This window comes from Apostichopus japonicus, chromosome 6, assembly GCF_037975245.1.
Source record: "Apostichopus japonicus isolate 1M-3 chromosome 6, ASM3797524v1, whole genome shotgun sequence".
NCBI lineage: Eukaryota > Metazoa > Echinodermata > Holothuroidea > Aspidochirotida > Stichopodidae > Apostichopus > Apostichopus japonicus.
In genome coordinates, this window is record NC_092566.1 from 17,001,109 (window position 1) to 17,019,065 (window position 17,957).

General features: G+C 36.7%; 1 protein-coding gene across 8 annotated transcripts in view; it reads right to left on the reverse strand.

Annotated features, from left to right (window-relative positions):
* Positions 1 to 59: 59 nt before the first annotated feature.
* The window catches only part of LOC139969153 (adhesion G protein-coupled receptor L3-like), a 34,997-nt gene continuing 17,099 nt past the window's right edge, over positions 60 to 17,957 (reverse strand). Inside the window, exons 2-15 of one of the 8 annotated variants that reach the window (XM_071973986.1) lie at positions 11,762 to 11,872; positions 10,249 to 10,293; positions 9,986 to 10,030; positions 9,640 to 9,702; positions 9,347 to 9,472; positions 8,703 to 8,815; positions 7,422 to 7,571; positions 6,465 to 6,795; positions 5,950 to 6,176; positions 5,427 to 5,591; positions 4,920 to 5,038; positions 4,057 to 4,319; positions 3,564 to 3,624; positions 60 to 2,426 (exon numbers count right to left, since the gene is read on the reverse strand). In XM_071973986.1, coding sequence (XP_071830087.1) covers positions 2,003 to 2,426; positions 3,564 to 3,624; positions 4,057 to 4,319; positions 4,920 to 5,038; positions 5,427 to 5,591; positions 5,950 to 6,176; positions 6,465 to 6,795; positions 7,422 to 7,571; positions 8,703 to 8,815; positions 9,347 to 9,472; positions 9,640 to 9,702; positions 9,986 to 10,030; positions 10,249 to 10,293; positions 11,762 to 11,872 — 2,243 coding nt within the window. In that variant the 3' untranslated portion in view covers positions 60 to 2,002. The remainder of the gene's footprint in view (positions 2,427 to 3,563; positions 3,625 to 4,056; positions 4,320 to 4,919; positions 5,039 to 5,426; positions 5,592 to 5,949; positions 6,177 to 6,464; positions 6,796 to 7,421; positions 7,572 to 8,702; positions 8,816 to 9,346; positions 9,473 to 9,639; positions 9,703 to 9,985; positions 10,031 to 10,248; positions 10,294 to 11,761; positions 11,873 to 17,957) is intronic. The other 7 variants (XM_071973991.1, XM_071973990.1, XM_071973987.1 and 4 more) reach the window with 7 other exon arrangements.

The following is a 17,957-nucleotide window of genomic DNA, read 5'->3' on the forward strand; positions in this document are numbered from 1 at the left end:
CTTATTTGTATTATCTGTATCGGGACTCTGCACTGTAAATAGATTCAACACTGTTATGATTTGATTTTTTTACTTTGCAAATGTATTTAGTTCCTCTGACAAATTTAAATGATAAAATGATAGATTACCTTGGATAGTATGCCACTTATGCATAACTTAGTAATTAGAACATTAGAAATTATAGTTTTAACATTGATTCATAAATTTTCACTGAAAATACAAATGTTACCACTTTGAAATTTCCGTGAGGTTAGCAAAAATCTTATTATCTCCAACTGTGATGTTCATTTTCTATAGTCGTCATTAAAAAAAAGGATGTGTTACTAAATGTGTGGGGAATGTGTGGATCTACGTTTTATTCCTGACAAGAGCTGATAGCGAAGTAATGAACAGCAAATATCTTGTGAAACTAAATGTCGGAAATCATGAATGTATCGCTCAACTAATGTTGAAGCCTAGCAAAAGGTGTACAGTCTCCAAACTGTGATCGCGGTCAGGTTATTGCATAGCCTAATGTTGTCCTCAGACCGCAGACAGCACCGTGTCTGCTCATGTTAGGGAGAGATTAAGGATATGTTCACAATAGAAAGATAAGGTATAGATTGGTAAATAGACAGATCAATCAATGTAAAACACACACACAAGCACACACACATGCTGACAAAGAACAGATAAACATAAAATAGTTTTTCGCGTCTGTCGTAAGTTTATCGGGTTAGTTATTAATCCAAAGGTGAAGAGAGTGGCGTTTTATTAACGGTAAGTCATTCTCCTCAGAATATTGACATGAACTGTTCTTGTTTAACTTTACAGTACTGGTATATAGATCAATGGCCTACACTCACAGAACAAATTCAAATATAGAAGGAAAAGACAAGACATTGATTTGACAAGGACGAGAATATTGATATCTGACTCCTTGGCCGAAACTCTACATCAGACAAACATAAATGGTTGAAAGTTGCACAAAGTGTCAACTATATCTATCTATCATGTCGTGATATAGCTTAAATATAACAGAAAACTGCAAATTATATGATATCCGTCATCAAATAATATAAAAATAAATTAAACCATTCGATAAGATTATTTAGTTTCAAATCATGCTCAACGTAATTTAGAGAATTCACGTACACACATCGATATTAAAATACCTGTATATTTATAATTTGTGTTTTAGCTGATCTTCCGTATCATTAAAATTACTCTCATGCGAAAATTTTGCGTACATTGTTATTGGACAAACCACTCGTATTTTCAGTTATGACATTGTAAACATAACGCATATATATTAAAACAACGTTACATAATATTATATCATATCTATTATTCTTCCAAATTGTGCTAACTAATACTGCTTTTAAATGGTATCAAACCATATGTAATAATCATTGCTTTCAAGAAACAGCCACTATACATACCGTCCGTCGTAATGGAACAATTCAGCTTTATATTCACTGTTAAAAGAAGTCAAAACGTCATCTAGGTATTTAACCAAGTGCTTGATGACCGAAATAAAGTCTTTGCTTGAAGAAGGGTTGATATGCCAGGTAGAGCCCGGGAACAATTATGTCAATGGCTCTTAATTGCTTTCGCAATTACTATGAAAATTATAATATAAAAAAAAGAGATAAATATAATCCTCTCGCGAAATTTTTCCCTGTCCCACGTCCCTGTGATATCACATTCACATAGTTTCACACGTTACAATATATTGACCAGATGCTAGTCTGTGTTTGCAACCTATTATAATACGAAAAACTCGTTATTATTTCAGCTCTTAACAGTATTGTTTATCACTAATTTATACGACAGAGGATACTGTGTCTTCAGAAAACACAGTGCCAAACGCCTATTCACAGGGATGCGATAAATGTATACTTAGTAGACGTTGCTAAATACGCGTGGTGCAAATAGGGTGAAATAAAATATCTATAGCATTAGAAAGATTCCTGTCAGGAACTAATTATGTTGCCTCTGTTTAAGATCAGTATACTTATAGCTAGGTATCCCGCGTTTTGAGTGTTTCCATCTGATTTTCATCTTGTGACGTTAACTGACTCTTGGCTTTTGAAAATCCTTTCCTTACCTGTGGATTTTTGATACAGATGAAAACAACCAAAATAACACCTTGGACAGATGTGAAAATACAGAACAATATCTCAAAGACATATATCTTCCAATTTGGTAACATCGCGAGAAACCCGAAGATCCAAGAAAGTCCCAAAAGAATCCAGAACAAAACAAATTGTTGTATTCTTGCGATGACTTCTGCTTTCTTGTTCATCTGAGAGTTGGTTGAGATAAACGGTCGGAGAACAACTTTACGGACGACAGCGACAAAAATAATCATGTTGCATATCACCAGGAGAAGTACTTCCAACAGAAATCCAAAGTAGAGCGAAATGCCAGACGGTAGAAAGCAACTGAGAGAAAATATATACGTTGTCATGGTTTTGATTTGTTACTAATATAATCACTGTGTTATCGCGTTGGAAACTACAAAAATGGAGTGACAGAAACAACAGAGAATTTTAAATCGACCTTTAAGTCAAAAAATTGCCCAAAAATTGTAATTTATGATGCAATCATGTTTGGTTGACACAAAGTCAAAGTTTAAGAAATTTCAAAATAAAGTACTACACAAGAAAGGGGTTTCTGGTAGTGTGCTACATTTCGTAAAAACATAAGCTCATTTGAAATCATCGATAATAAATGGAAATATGTTTCGTTATTTGAGGAAGAATTCAAACAATAGCGAGCTGTACTTAGTAAATTAATTTTGTTTTTGTTTGTTTGAAAACATCATTTGAAATCGATTGATTTGCTCAAAAAAGCAAAAGAAGAAAGCTAATTAGCTGGCTTATCATATTCCCCGTCTCCAAATAATGAAGATGAAATTGAGGAATAAATTATTGAATTGCGATTGTACGTGATTGATACTTTTATGGAAATATGAGGGTGCGACAGACTGTTTGACGGATCCACTCAAATCTTGCTTTTTAATCATATTCTTGCTATTAATGTTCACTTGATGAAGAAACTTATAAGAGACTGGTTAAATTGCAAATTTGTTTTGCGTATAATACTTACTGACTCAAATTGTTCAAATCGACGACCAATCTAAAAATCATGTTTCCAGGATGATGATGTTAGAGTTGGATTGTAACAGTGTGTAACTTCCACGTAAGACGTGATAAACACCCAATCTAATTAAGAGATATATCTGGTTACGACCAAATGGGGTTATCAAGGTTTACTAACCGCGAAATCTTCTGTCATAACTTATATATTGTCTGTTAGTAGTGTCTTCTGTTTTTATATGCACATTCTGCGTTTAAATGGCATGTCCATCGAACAGGGTTAAACATTTGGGGGAGAGGTTGTTGTGTTTCCCTTCTGTTTCGTATGGTCTCGTATGGTACCACCAGGCAGAAGAACAGTCTAACCCTAAATACAGATTTAACTGACCTGTACTGGACACATTCAGGCTATCTACAACTAAAACTGGTCTCAACATTATGTAATTCTTGTCGAATGAAAAATTTCGAAGTAAATCTTACTATGAATATGCATCAGGTCTTGATAGGAAGTATACACTCAGTACAGGCAGTATCGGGACCCCTGTTGACAAACCAGAAAATAAAAAACTATGGAATTTATTGAATTTTACTTTAACAGGGACTTACCGGCAACGGCGGTTACAAGTGTGTAAGGAGAACAGGGAATTGGATGGGTGTTCCGTCCCCCAGGCTTGTTAAAAAGGTGCCCATTTTCATAACTTAGAACCCTTTTTGTTAATGAAAAGTACCCTTTTTCCATATTTGCAGTGAAAGCTGTCATTTTGTAATTTTTGTATATGTTACCTTTCTGTTGACAAATTGGATAAAGCGTAATTAGAAAAAAAAGCAATTAAGGTCCAAGCAAAGTCACATGTCCCACTGCCCTTCGAACGATTTGAACCCTCTGACGTCACTGATAGACCTACCGACTACTTCCGCACCCTATCGTAAAACACAACGAAGACGATAAAACCCAAGAGGAGGTCCCGCTTACCGTATGCCACGACACAAGCGATCGGTACAAAGTGGCGCATGTTCGACCTTTCATATTTCACGAATAAGAGGTACATGTTAACTGCTTCGACGGACATCCAGCAAACCGACGTCAGAGCAAAATAGTGTACAGCGGAGGCAAGGTTCCTACAGTGAATGGGATTATGTGAGGAACGTTCGCCTGCAAGGAACGTGACGTAGAAGGCTATCAAGGACAGGAATAGGTTCATGTGGATCTTGCTCGCTTGTTTGGCTCGAAGCGTCCTGTCGAAGAAACAAATGTGTAATTGCATAATTTTACATATGAGACAGCAGACATATCGGGAGTTCCTATTCATATTTCTCTTATAGTCGCCTTATGCTCCTACTTGTCACCATGGATTAGTGATCACAGTACATTGTGAAAATATAGTGTAAAAATTAAGTAATCGCGTATTTATACATAAAGACTTCTATTCGTACTCGGTCTCGTGAATTTGTATTGAATTTGTACTCGCACTATATATATATATATATATATATATATATATATATATATATATATATATATATATATATATATATATATATATATATATATATATATATATATATATATATATATATATATATATATATATATATATATATATATATATATATATATATATATATATATATATATATATATATATATATATATATATATATATATATATATATATATATATATATATATATATATATATATATATATATATATATATATATATATATATATATATATATATATATATATATATATATATATATATATATATATATATATATATATATATAATAATAATAATAATAATAATAATATAAAACATATAAAAAACCTACTTCACACAAAGCAGCAGCAGGGTGCACGCAAGCAGTCCTATAACAGAAAGAAGGGATCCTACCCATGATATCACAGTCAACAAACGGTCGATACCGTGTGGAATATTCTTACCGATGCCCTGTAATTGGAAGAGAAAGGAAGATTCTATGTTTGTCATGATCACCAATGTGTTACAACAAACAACATTTGGCTCTATACTTTAAGAATTAGATTATTGCAAGGTATTTCTAATTGTTGTCTGGATTAATTATACCGTAAATACCATGTAGATTTCATACATACATAAATTCATACATGGTATCAGTTACACTGTACGCTAACATATATGAAAATAAAAGAAAAACGTCTTAAATATATAGCAATGGTACATAGTTTGTATCTCGGCGTTTGTGTTTGTTGTTCTCACATGCAAAAGAAGGAGGTACAAAGTGGAGGCCATTGTACAGACATATTTGAAACAATACTTAAAAAATCAAATCGTTCAAGTAAATTGATGTGTGACTTACGACTAGCACAGCGAAGCTCGTAAGATGATTGCATGTACATATTGTGTGGGTTACATCCTCAGTTAGCTCACATCCCTCTTCAGACCAGAACCCGTAATCAGTTCCTTCACGAATGGACCAGAAGACACATTTTTTATGAAGTACAATCTCAGTGTCGTTAAGAAGCTGCATAGTAAATTAGAGGTATACGAAATATATGCATCAAAACATTTCGGTCACCGTAGTTATGTACCAAACGTTGCACAATATTTACATGTTCAGAAGAATCTCTTTCTTTCTCTCTCTCCACCCACCTCTCCACCCCCCCCCCCCTCTCTCGCTCTCTTGGGCGAGGGAGGGTGGATATTGGCGTTTAGCTTGCAGTTTATCGCCATATCATACTTCGTTGGTATACATGTGGAATAGTTCCTTCACTATGTAAATTCAATGACATATCAGCATGGAAAAGATATTTAAATCTTTGTTGCATTTTTTGTTTTCAACTGATTGCCAGGTTGTAATTATTCTTGCTATTTACACTTACTTCAGATGTAGTATTTCGAAATTGTATAACAACAGCAGATTCTGCGGGAAGATCCTTGACAACAAACCCTTCGACGTTCGCCCCAATGATTTGACTGGCGACAGTTTCTCGCAGTGTTGTATGATCTACTGCACTATCAATACTTTGATTCGTCGTTTGAAAGAGACCCGAGTCTCTGTAGATGAAGAAACTAATGGGAACAGTTGAGTGTGTAGAATTCTCGTTTGCTGTTAGGTCAAGACAAAGGTTATTTTTTAATTCCAATAACATCAACACTTACTCTGGAAGATTGTCTTTACCATATTTCAATGAATCACATTAACTTAAACCTAATAGCAAAGAATGAGACAATCACTCATAATATTTAAGGATTGAAATGCAAATCGTTTCAAATTTAAATATGTATTTAGCCATGATCAAATATTAGCACCTATATGCATCAATACCATCTAGTATGTGACATGATATTCCGTAATAAATATATAATATGAAATATTAGGACATAATGTTCGAACCTGTCACGGCGTGTTCCAAAACCGACCCATGAATGAAGATGGCTGTTTGTCTCCCTCTGGTTAATGTACTATTGGCATGATCCAAATTGAGGTCACCATTGGTTAAACTGATTGCATCTTCATCAGGATTGTGAAAGAATGTGATGAAGTCTGGCACATGTGAATCCAGTTTTACTGCTTTCACGGCAATATTACCTTGCACCTCTGTGAAGTTCTGTTCGTTTTGTTGCACAAGCGATATCTGTCTTTCGAGTAACTCTATGACGTTGTTCGATGATGTAGTCTGGAGGTTCATAAGGTTGTTCACGGTTCCTACGACGGCTTTTGTGACCTAAAAAGTTGTTTATAAAAAAAAACACATTAAAAAAACATTTAAAAAAATAAAATTTAAAAATAAATTTAAAAAAATATTTTTAAAAAACATCTTAACCTTAATATTTTATAGACGATTTAGCTATTTTATATATATATATATTTTTTTTGGGGGGGGGGGCGGCGGTTAATAGAAAATTGAATAATTATTTTGATTGTTTCACTAAGTCTTTTTGAAACAGTAGTGTGTTTCAACAATCACTTCAAGAGTAGTTTTCATTTTACGAAAAACTACTTTATGTTACCAAATTAAGAATGTTAAAAAACATAAACATCACTAAAAACTATCAAGCCAACAGCATTAAAATGTATAAGTCCATTAGAATAATTCCATTATGGTAGTACAATCAATTCGTTATATTTCATCGTTACTTCAACTGAACTGCCGTAACAATAACAACGAATTTTAAATATGACCTTATCGACATTTACGTTTACGTTACGATACATAAAAGAATTATAAATGTTATCTATATTCAGAGGAACCAATCACAGTGTAGTGTACGGCTATGTCATCCATATCATACTCAGTAGTTATCAAATATATGTTAAATTGATACAGATGATTCAAGGTATATTACTAACCGCTCTTGAGGAAGTATTGGTATCGACAATTGATTGTAAAGATGTTGCTATATTCTCGACAACTGCTTCATCTGAATCATCTTCGATTTGAGTTGTCACAAAAGCCAATTTCGTAGCCTCGTCCTCAACGTTTTCCTTTGTTACATTAGTCTATATATCGAATGCAAACTCATGATATAAATGACAAAAGTCACTTGTGGTTAGAAAGAAAAAAAAACAGCAAATTTGAACTGAGTTATACTCCCCCCCCCCCAAAAAAAAATACCTTCAGTTGTTTGTTGGCCAAAATTTGTTGGCGATGAACCGTCATCAAAAAGCGTCAACAAGTTATGTGTTTGTTGGTTCAACGTAACCTCTCTAGGCAACAGGGGCGCAACCACCATGGTGGTGGGGGGGGGTATTAAATCATCCAAGGGAGAGCGGGACTCCCCCGTCTTCTTTGAATAACATTGCTAAAGTGGAGACTACTTTGATAAAAAATGAAGGCTATACGTTGCAAATTTACTGTAGAGCTATAAGGTTGTATAATTGTTCTTAACATATATACTACTATACACTAAGATTTTCTCTGTAGTATTTTGTCTGTTGTTGGGGGGGAGGGGGCGGGGAAGCTGAGACATCCAACATTTATTCTGGAGGTAAGTCCTTTAGAAGCATACTTGCGTGGACCGACTCCAGCTAAGGAAGATAAAACGCCGAACAGCTTTAAATTACATTACCCATCGCCGTGCATAATCTTGCAAATGGACTATAGGGGACTGTGGTTGAGAGAGGATCAAGTTGTTTGGGTTTAGCACCCCGGCACTATCTTGGTTGACTTTTGCTTAAAGTTAAAAGTTAAAGTTGAAGGTTTACAGTCTTGTATGAGGCTAATGCCTCCTCACACGACTTTACAACTTAACCCCTGGTCATTGGTAACTTGTCAGACCCACACACCAAAGTATGCACAATTCAATCAATCTCTCCTGGGGCACCACAGTGCACCACAACCACGTGCCCCCCGGGGTACTTCCCATAGGGTGCAGCCACAAACCGGCGCACGCAACTATATTTACAAGTTACCTCGCAGGTCCCCATTTATACACCTGGGTGAAGAGAGGCAATGGAGATAAAGCGCCTTGCCCAAGGACACAACGCAATGATCTGGCCAGGGCTCGAACCTGTAATCCTTAGATCACAAGTCCACTGCCTTAACCACTTGACCACAACGCCCTTAGAAAGCAAATTGATAAACTTGATTAAAATATTAACGTCCTTAAGTTTAAAAGATTTTTTACTTACGTTTGCGAGTCTCTCTATTAAACTGAGTGCTTCTTCATTGGAAAAACATTTGTTTAATACAGGTTCCATCCAAGAGTGTTCCCCGCAATATCGTTCTGATTGTGGTAAGTCAGCTAAACATGTCAAAAGATGATACACATAATAATAAGGGGTTAATCAACGGTCTAGCGTGCGTTACTCACAGGATTAATGCACGATCGGGGGATAATGCAAGCGATGCACGAGGGCGGAGCCCGAGTGCATCCAGCGATAGCATTAACACCCGGAGTGCATTAATCATGTGAGTAACGCACGCTAGACCGTTGATTAACCCCGTTCATTCATACACTACCATTTGTGTGGGGGAAAAATCATAAAACAAAACATTTTTGGTTACATATAACCAAAGATTTATTAAATTGATGCCCCGTAATTTTACCGTGCGTTACTCACAGGATTAACCACGGTCAGCTGACCTGAATGGAACAATAGGATTTAGGAATCTTTACTAAGTATGAATGAACATATGTTTACATACATGGCAAGTGCGATAGAAAGGTTCAAAAAGTGAAAAAGTTGGGGTAGCAGAAAATCGACAGCAAATCGACAGCAAATCATACATGAGGAAGTCACGAAGTTGAATGACACAACTGGAAAGTACTCACCGTTTTTAGCACCATTCTCACATGTTTGAATGGAAAAGGAAATTTCTCGCAAAGAACCTTCGGTGAAATTCAGTTGAACCCCACGGAAAATGAGCCCCTCAGAAGGGCACTGGACGGTTGGAATCGCTGTTAAAATATAGAAAAATGAATTTTGAAAATATATCAGTGAAAGCAGTCTATTCTGTCGCGTTTACAGTGCAATCATGTTGATCCATAACACATGTGTCATTTTTCTTAATCTTTCGATATTTTATAATCATATGTGAGTAATTTGAATTATCTGCATAACTTACTTCTTGTGGTCTCAATACGTTGCAACACTTTGGTTGTCTTCTGTAGTGACGAAATGGTTGATGCTGGTAACAGAAAACATATACTTAGTAGAGAAAACTAACCCTGATATAGACCAATATATGAAACGTTCCGTGTTTTCATGTTCAACAGTTTGAGCTGTGTAAAGTTCAGTAAGTCTGTATAGGACTCGTCAGTTTGCCAATATTTGAGGCAAAATATTGAAATGTTTCAATGAAATGTTAGGTTGTATTCAGTAACGTTAAGGCTACACTATACAATAATATTACTCCATAACAGCATAATAGCGATACAGTAACACATGAGCATCCAAGTCCCAATACTAACCTATCACCGGTCGCACACTTGTTATAGGGCCGAGTGGTGTCGCATCTGTATGAAAGACAAAATAGGGCTGGCGTGTTATTTCCAGTTAACAATGTTAGGTTGAAATGTTAGGTTGAAATGTTAGGTTGAAATGTTAGTTGAAATGTTAGTTGAAATGTTAGGTTGTATTCAGTAACGTTAAGGCTACACTATACAATAATATTACTCCATAACAGCATAATAGCGATACGGTAACACATGAGCATCCAAGTCCCAATACTAACCTATCACCGGTCGCACACTTGTTATAGGGCCGAGTGGTGTCGCATCTGTATGAAAGACAATATAGGGCTGGCGTGTTATTTCCAGTTAACAGTAGCAAGGAGAAAATGTACGGAGAAAAGCAATAATGATTATTTCTATAGAGCCTGAGAAATAACTTACTACATTTGACTATTACATTAATGAACTACAGTTAAAAGAGCAACATAACGCCATGTAAAGGAGATCGGTCCTACAGTAAACTGTCAATTAGTTCATGAAACAAAACAAATAAGTACAGGACATTACAAAACCTGCAATGTACACCCTCGGGACCAAGGCATCCTAAAGCAGATGTCCACATCAAACGATGCTGGTTGGTTGATAGTGATCACATGGGTGGATCGATTCATACCGTTTTAATTTTTCCCATAGAAACATACATAATTCATCCTTCGGACGACAGATATGATGATGTATACATTATTTCCCAAACATTTCATAAGGTATATAACATATAACTAGTGTTGAACCCACGCCGATAACACTTTAGCATTTTGCTAAAAACATGAATCGAAAATGTATACGTTTCATTATAGTTCTCAACATATTCGATTTTTCATTGACGGTTATAAAAATCTTTTATAAGAAACTATTATCAGAGGACAAGGTGCTACAAACTCAAAAACATAAGCCGAAATATTAAGCTTAGGATTTTTGAGGCTTTATTAAAGAGTACTTTTTGTACAATTGCGAACTGTGGGGCACAACGAAGGATCTTGTTCGCAAAATTGACAATTTTCAGAGGAGACTACTTCGTAATATTCTCAACATAAAATGGACCAAAAACAATTGGTTATGAAACGATGAGCTCTACAATGAAACCAACCAAGCACCTTGGTCATCCATAGTCGCACATAGAAGACTGAGATTTTTCGGCCATGTAGCAAGACTCCAAGAGAACGCTCCAGCAAAGGCTGCTTTAAGAGAAGCATTAAGACATACTGCTAAACCAGTTGGAAGGCCCGTGACTACCTTGCTTGGAAAACTAAAGTCGCAATTTAAGGATGTTAACATTAACAATTTCGAGGAAATAATCAACCTTGCGCAAGATCGTGATACGTGGCGGAGGTTTATCATTGAGCATGTCGGATAGACGAGACTCAACTTACTACTACTAGGTGCTACAAACTGAGGAAAATGTAAACGTGTAAGTGAAATGACTTCTTCGGGCAGCAGAAGATGTGACTTTGATTTGAGGAGGCAAAACTACAAAGTTACCTCAAAACTTTCCGACAAATTGGATCATCTGTGCATATATATACTGTACCCACAACTTTAGTATTCGGTTGGCCTTCTTTTTGTGTCAGCAATAGGGCACAAGTTAAATTTGAAAAAGGCCCTTTGCTAAATTACGGAACTGTAGTTTTAATGTACACTTCGAGTTTACCCGAAGTGACACTTTTGAGGTTTTCCACAACCCCTCCCCGCTTCTCACATGCGCTGCCCGCTCTGCCGCCCTTGCTGCACTCTTACCACAACTGGTCTCGTCAGATCCGTCTGTACAGTCCATACTACCATCACAAGCCCATAACAAAGGTACCAAACTTCCATCCGCACATCGGAAACTTTTATCGTTACGTTGGCCTGTGGTAACAAAAGAGCTAACACTTTTATTCCGGTGAAGCAGTAAGAGATATTGGACCGGGCCAACGGTTCTTTACTGCAATGAGCGTACCATTCACACCACGTCATGCTTCAAAACTTAAGCTAGTTTGTTACCAAGGATATTTCTAATATGATTATAATAATGTGTAAAAGTAAGTTGGCCTGACGTTTCGATCCTAGCAGGATCTTCTTCAAAGGCTACATTACAAGTAACAGTTACAGTAGAGACAAAAACACGCAAAAGATACAGACAGGTTAATGAGCATGAAGAACATACAGATGCTTTGGAAAAACACCTTACTGCCAGGGGCCATAGTACCAGAAGGGTGCGTGAAGCCATTCAGAGAGACCTTATTGTGAGTGCTGCTGTTCCACCTCTAACTTCTAACCCTTCACCCATTCAGCATGGTACTTTCAAATGTGATCGTACTTCGAGATGCATCATCTTCAGCCATCACATTGTTGAATCCAATTCCATCACCCGCCACAGCATGCAACTCACACACAAGACTAAGGATCACATCACTTGCACAACCACTAATGTCATATATCTGATCTGATATCTGATGTAGAGTTTGCGGCATCCAGTATGTTGGCGAAACCAAAACCCCCCTCAAGAAGCGATTCTATGGTCACAGATCCACAGTCAACACCATGAAGACTGAGACCCCAGTTGGAGGACACTTTAACCTTCCCAACCATACCATTAACGACATGTCCTTTCAGGGGATGGAATCCTTAGGTAGCCGTCCTGACCTAGTACGAATCAGCAGAGAGAGGCTGTGGATGCACCGCCTTCGCACCATTCAAGCTCATGGGCTCAACATTCAGGGAGGACATGACTAACGTTTCTTCTGTCCCCACCCTCCTTCTCAACTTGTGCCCCCCTCTCACTCCTCTTCTCAAAGCTCTCTTCCACCCTTTTTTCTCCACACCTTTCTGTCTTTGTCCTTCTCCAGTTTATTCCCTACCCCCTTCCCTTAATCCTCTCTTTGTCTCCCCCCCCCCCCCCACTGTTTATCTCCTACCTCTCCTCTTCCCCTGTTGGTTTCTTTCTTTCTTCTCTCCATCCCTTGTCTACTAATCCCCTTTCATCCATCTCTTTGTGTTCACCATGCTCATTAACCTGTCTGTATTTTGTGCGTGTTTTTGTCCCTTCTGTTACTGTTACTTGTCATTTAGCCTTTGAAGGAGATCCTGCTAGGATCGAAACGTCAGGCCAACTTTCTTTTACACATTCTCCTACACAGGTTCTCTAGTGGATAAACAGTTTGTTAACAGTTTTATTTTATTATGATTATAATAATTATACAATACGAATATATATATATATATATATATATATATCATAAATAATTTCATTAACGCTTTCAAAGTCTTCCATACCGATTCATACTCTCTCACACACATTCCTTTCTAACCACTTTGTCAAAATTAGCGAGTAACAGATTGTAGTTATTCTAAAGCACTGAACAAGAGGTCGAAATTTGGCGCTATAATGTAACCCTACGAATGAATTCATTTAGTTATGTTCGTCTAACTTCTGTTTTGAGACAGTCGATAATTTTATTTTCCCTATACAATGTTTTTCTTCTAGAAAGAATCGCCAATATTTAGGAGTGAAGTAAATTAGTATCCACCAAATGGTTTATCTCAAAAGGCCAATTCAGCTTATAATGTTTTAGTCAAAACTCCTAGAGGAAGTCGGAAGTCAAAAGTTAATGCATTTTACGTCCTCCCCCATATCCGTTCCTGTATATTTATTGCTTAACCAAAAAAAAGTAAAAGGAAACGTTTTTTGAAACAAAAACATAAAACACATGTCTCATCCCATCAAAATTGCAGCGTATTATTATTACTGAGTGATAGGAAGTGGCTTCGAAACTGGGTACTTGGGAGTATACATCGATGACAGTTTGACCTTTCCTTGCCATGTATCAAAGGCAATAAGCGACGTTTTGACATAGTATCGAGTATCATTTGTTGTGTCTTTCTTTAACCAAAATGAAAGTAAAAATAAAACTGTTAGCAAACTGCTTATCAACTAGAGAACCTGTGAAAGAGAACGTGTAAAAGTAAAGAGTTTAAGTTGTTTCTGTATGTATGTGTGTATGTATGTATGTATGTATGTATGTATGTATGTATGTATGTTTTCACATTTAGTGCCTTATGGAGACAAATTTGAGCATACAACTATCCTTATGGCGACACAAATCCTTGTGGAGACAAAAAGTAGGTCTCCACAAGAAATAGTTTTCCCGCTAACTTCTCAGACCACCACAAACCTACTGGAGACGTTTGAGAAAGGTCACCATAGGGATACCCTTGTGGAGACCATCATAGGTATGCAGACGATGTATACAAACAAAAACAAATGTAATGTAAGTGCTAGGGCGCCCTCATTTCTTAAGCCTCCACAAGGCTGTTTAAAATACTGCACAGTGAACTGTGAGTTGGAGTCTCCACATGGTCAGTTATACCGCCCTTGTATACTGACCACAAAATGAGGAAGAGAGAAATGGTCAAGATAGCTATCACCAAAGTGAGTACAATGTTTAAGCCTTTTTTTGTACCATTTAAAGTTGCACCATTTTTGAAAGTTAGTTTCGGAATTTTATATCATTCTGCAAGGCCGAACAACATGACTATACAGTCAGTTATATTAAGTAGTAAGTACCAGTTCTGCGAAGGCTACAACAGTTCCACAGGATCTTGGATTGAAAAAAAAAGACCTAGCCTACTGTATTCTTCCCTTGATTAAACCAGGAACAACAGCATTGCATTGTCATTTATGCCCAAAGCTATATTTGCATGTCGAGGGTGGGAGGAGGGGGGGGGGGGTCTTTCATGTGTAACATTATTCCACTTATTTCTGTGCTAACTACATGCATTGTAATTTGTATGTGTCTCGATTGGCTTTGGACATAATCTGATTCGCTCTTTAACAACTGTTCAGGTTAGATAAATTTAAAATATCAAAGAGTGTTTGACAAAGCCATGTCAACACATTAATATCTTCAATGGAATTGAGCAGAAATAAAGACTCAATACTAGACCGTTCTTTTTTATGTTTTTTATTAACTGCAGATCACAAGTTTCAATTCTTTTTTGAATTTGTATCAAGTCATTTTCTTTTTCTTTTCAGCCTTTCTTGCCCCATCCTACAGTATTAGCTGCATTCTCCAGAGGGATTACCCTGTCAAAGTAAACCAAAATACTTATTCGTGAAAGAATGCAAAAGATGCATTAAACAACTTGTATTACAAACATTGTTGGGAATAACTTAGCATGTTAATGAGGAGGAGAACTTCGGTTAAAGCAAGTCGCATGTTAAAATAGACACTATGAGGCTGTTTGAACATTACAATCAGATATTTGATAGTGTGTGTTAACATACAGTGGCCAAATACTGTATTCATTACTTCCTACTTACACAGTTAGGGTACATGTAGAATGCTCCAAACCAAATACCCAAGACTAAAAAGAAAAGTGAAGAGGAGAGTTCCAAGTACAACAGCGATAATTGCAACATGTTTTGCATCTCTTGGTTCTGTGACTTGCACCAACGAAATTGTGCGCCTCACTGGATTCACTGGATTCATTCTTGCTGTTGGAATGGACTAAGGAGATAAAGTATATAACAAAATGCTGAAGTTCATTACTCGTTGGGAAAAGAGATTTTTTTACCAGGTGCTAATGTGAGTTTGTACATATGAACATTCCAGATTGAAAATTGTGTATCCAACATTCAAGAGTTTGCTTTCTGTATAGGAGAGTAACTTCCCATTGGACTTGTGAATGCAAACTGTGGGAAAAGAAGATGGTAGGGTGACAGATGCAACATGTTAGGGGCTTGCTGTTTCAGCACTTATTGATGAACCGTTAGAACACATCAAATGATTAGTGATTTGGTAAGCAAGCTATCCAATAACTGAAAACTTTAATTCCTTTTGTTAATAACATGTGAAAACTATATGAAGGGCACATAGCAGTATAGCACAATTATTGTGAAACTTTGTTCAGGCTTGCAACCACTTGGTTTTGGAATTTGGGTTTGGAGGTAAATGTTTTACTTCAGTGATCAGTTCTTGTGTGTGTGTGTGTGTGTGTGCAGTTTAAGGATGGTTTACCGGTTATCCGAGCAAAATATTTGACTGGTTATAATTTGATGTAAATATGAAACTGCACATATACCTACTGCATGTACAGGCCTTTGAGCCACTACGGTTTGTGAGCATTTAGCTTTGTGAGATGCACACATGATTGTTTATACTTCTTTGCCTCAAATGCAGTTCAGTATTAATTACATTGGTATTTTATTTAACATGGGATTTAAGAATGCAAACAATTTGTAATATTTGGTATAATTAAGTGGCATTATTGTGAAACAAGATAAATAAGATTACAAGTTAGGTAGAGTTTCTCTTTAAATCTTCAAATATAAAACACTACCATTACTATTGTTATGGGTTGTGCCTTTAGAAGACATTCTATGTAGTCTTAGAAGAGGTAGGGTGAGAGGGAAGATAACGGTCATGAGCTGAAATAAAGAATTATCACACATATTTTGCACCTTCCTTGTAAAGTTCTTTCTTCTTTTATTAAAACCTGTGGTCCTACACTCTGCAGCTGTACACTAAGGCCTATATAGTCTTCTATGCCTTTCAGTAATCTTGCACATAACCAGAAAATGATAGGCCAGCCACTATACCTAAATGTTATTATTTGGGCAAAACAGCTAGTTCACTTGGCGCATATAGTATTACTCAACAAAAATATCTCACTAAACCTACCTTCCAAGTCTTTAAAATGTGTACTGAGCCAAATGTAGCATGAGAGCCGTCTGGAGACATGTATTTGGCATGTTTAGTGCACAAGCCTCCACAAGACTGGTCTGTATAGAGTGTTGAATACACTACTGTATATGTACAGCACACAGGTCATTATAATTACTCTGAGTGGCAAAGTGCATGGGGAACCCCCTTTTTTGTGGACAATAATCTGAGAGGGCAATTAAGGGCAGTGGATATGTGAGAATAACACTGCTGATATTCAAGAGAAAGAAAAAACAATTGCAACAAACAAGCACTTAGCATATAATGAAAAGTTAAGCCTTTATCAGTTTTGCAATTTGCCCCAAATGTGGTACCACCTTTGCAAGAGTTATCCTGCAACTTTACCTCAATTGTTAGCCATGCCAATCCCAAAATTTCCAATTTTTAAAAGTGAAGGTTACTCCTTGAGTGTCTCCATTTGGCTTGTAAACATATGGGCAACATCTGGCAGATGTAGCCAATAAATTACTTTTATTCCATTTAATTTCCTCCTCAGTCATATATGGCTCTCCCTGGCCTCTGGCCACAGTTTCAATCTTGTCATACCATGTAGGCCTGTGCATGGACAATCTGAACCCCCCCCCCCACCCTTAAAGAAAGGAAACATCATTGAAATCCTTACATATGAGTTTGAATTGTTCGATGGATTCAGCTGCCAATGACTCAAGCTCAGCTTTGACTGTGATCTATACTGTAAGTTGTTGACTTGTCAAGAAGAAGCAGAATGCACAGATAAATACATTGCTTTCGTCTTTTGATGATATGAATATTTTTTTTCAATCTGACATACTAATGAGATGCAGCAGTACCTGCATGGTGATAGCAAGTCTTCAAAAATTACATATAGGTATATATTTTATTATGGTCCCTGTTGACCCTTACAATCTTTGACCAGCTTTAAACGTAAAAGGCTCATGGGGCTCAAAGTAGTACACCCGTACACACCAAGAATCAAATTCTACCAAGCCTCACTTCTTGAGATTTATTTTTTGCAAGGTTATTTGATCCAAAAAGCACCTGTCCAAAAAGCTAGCAACGCGCTTTGAGGCTACGTGACCATATTTGAATGGGGATGATAACTATACTCGTACCGACCCTGTTATTAGTTTACTGGCACCGACAGCGATTCCAACAAAATGTGTTCATCAAATTCGGGTGATTGATGCAGATCGTATTGTTCTGTACATCGCATTAACAATCCACACGTGTATAATAGATGTAATGTGCTA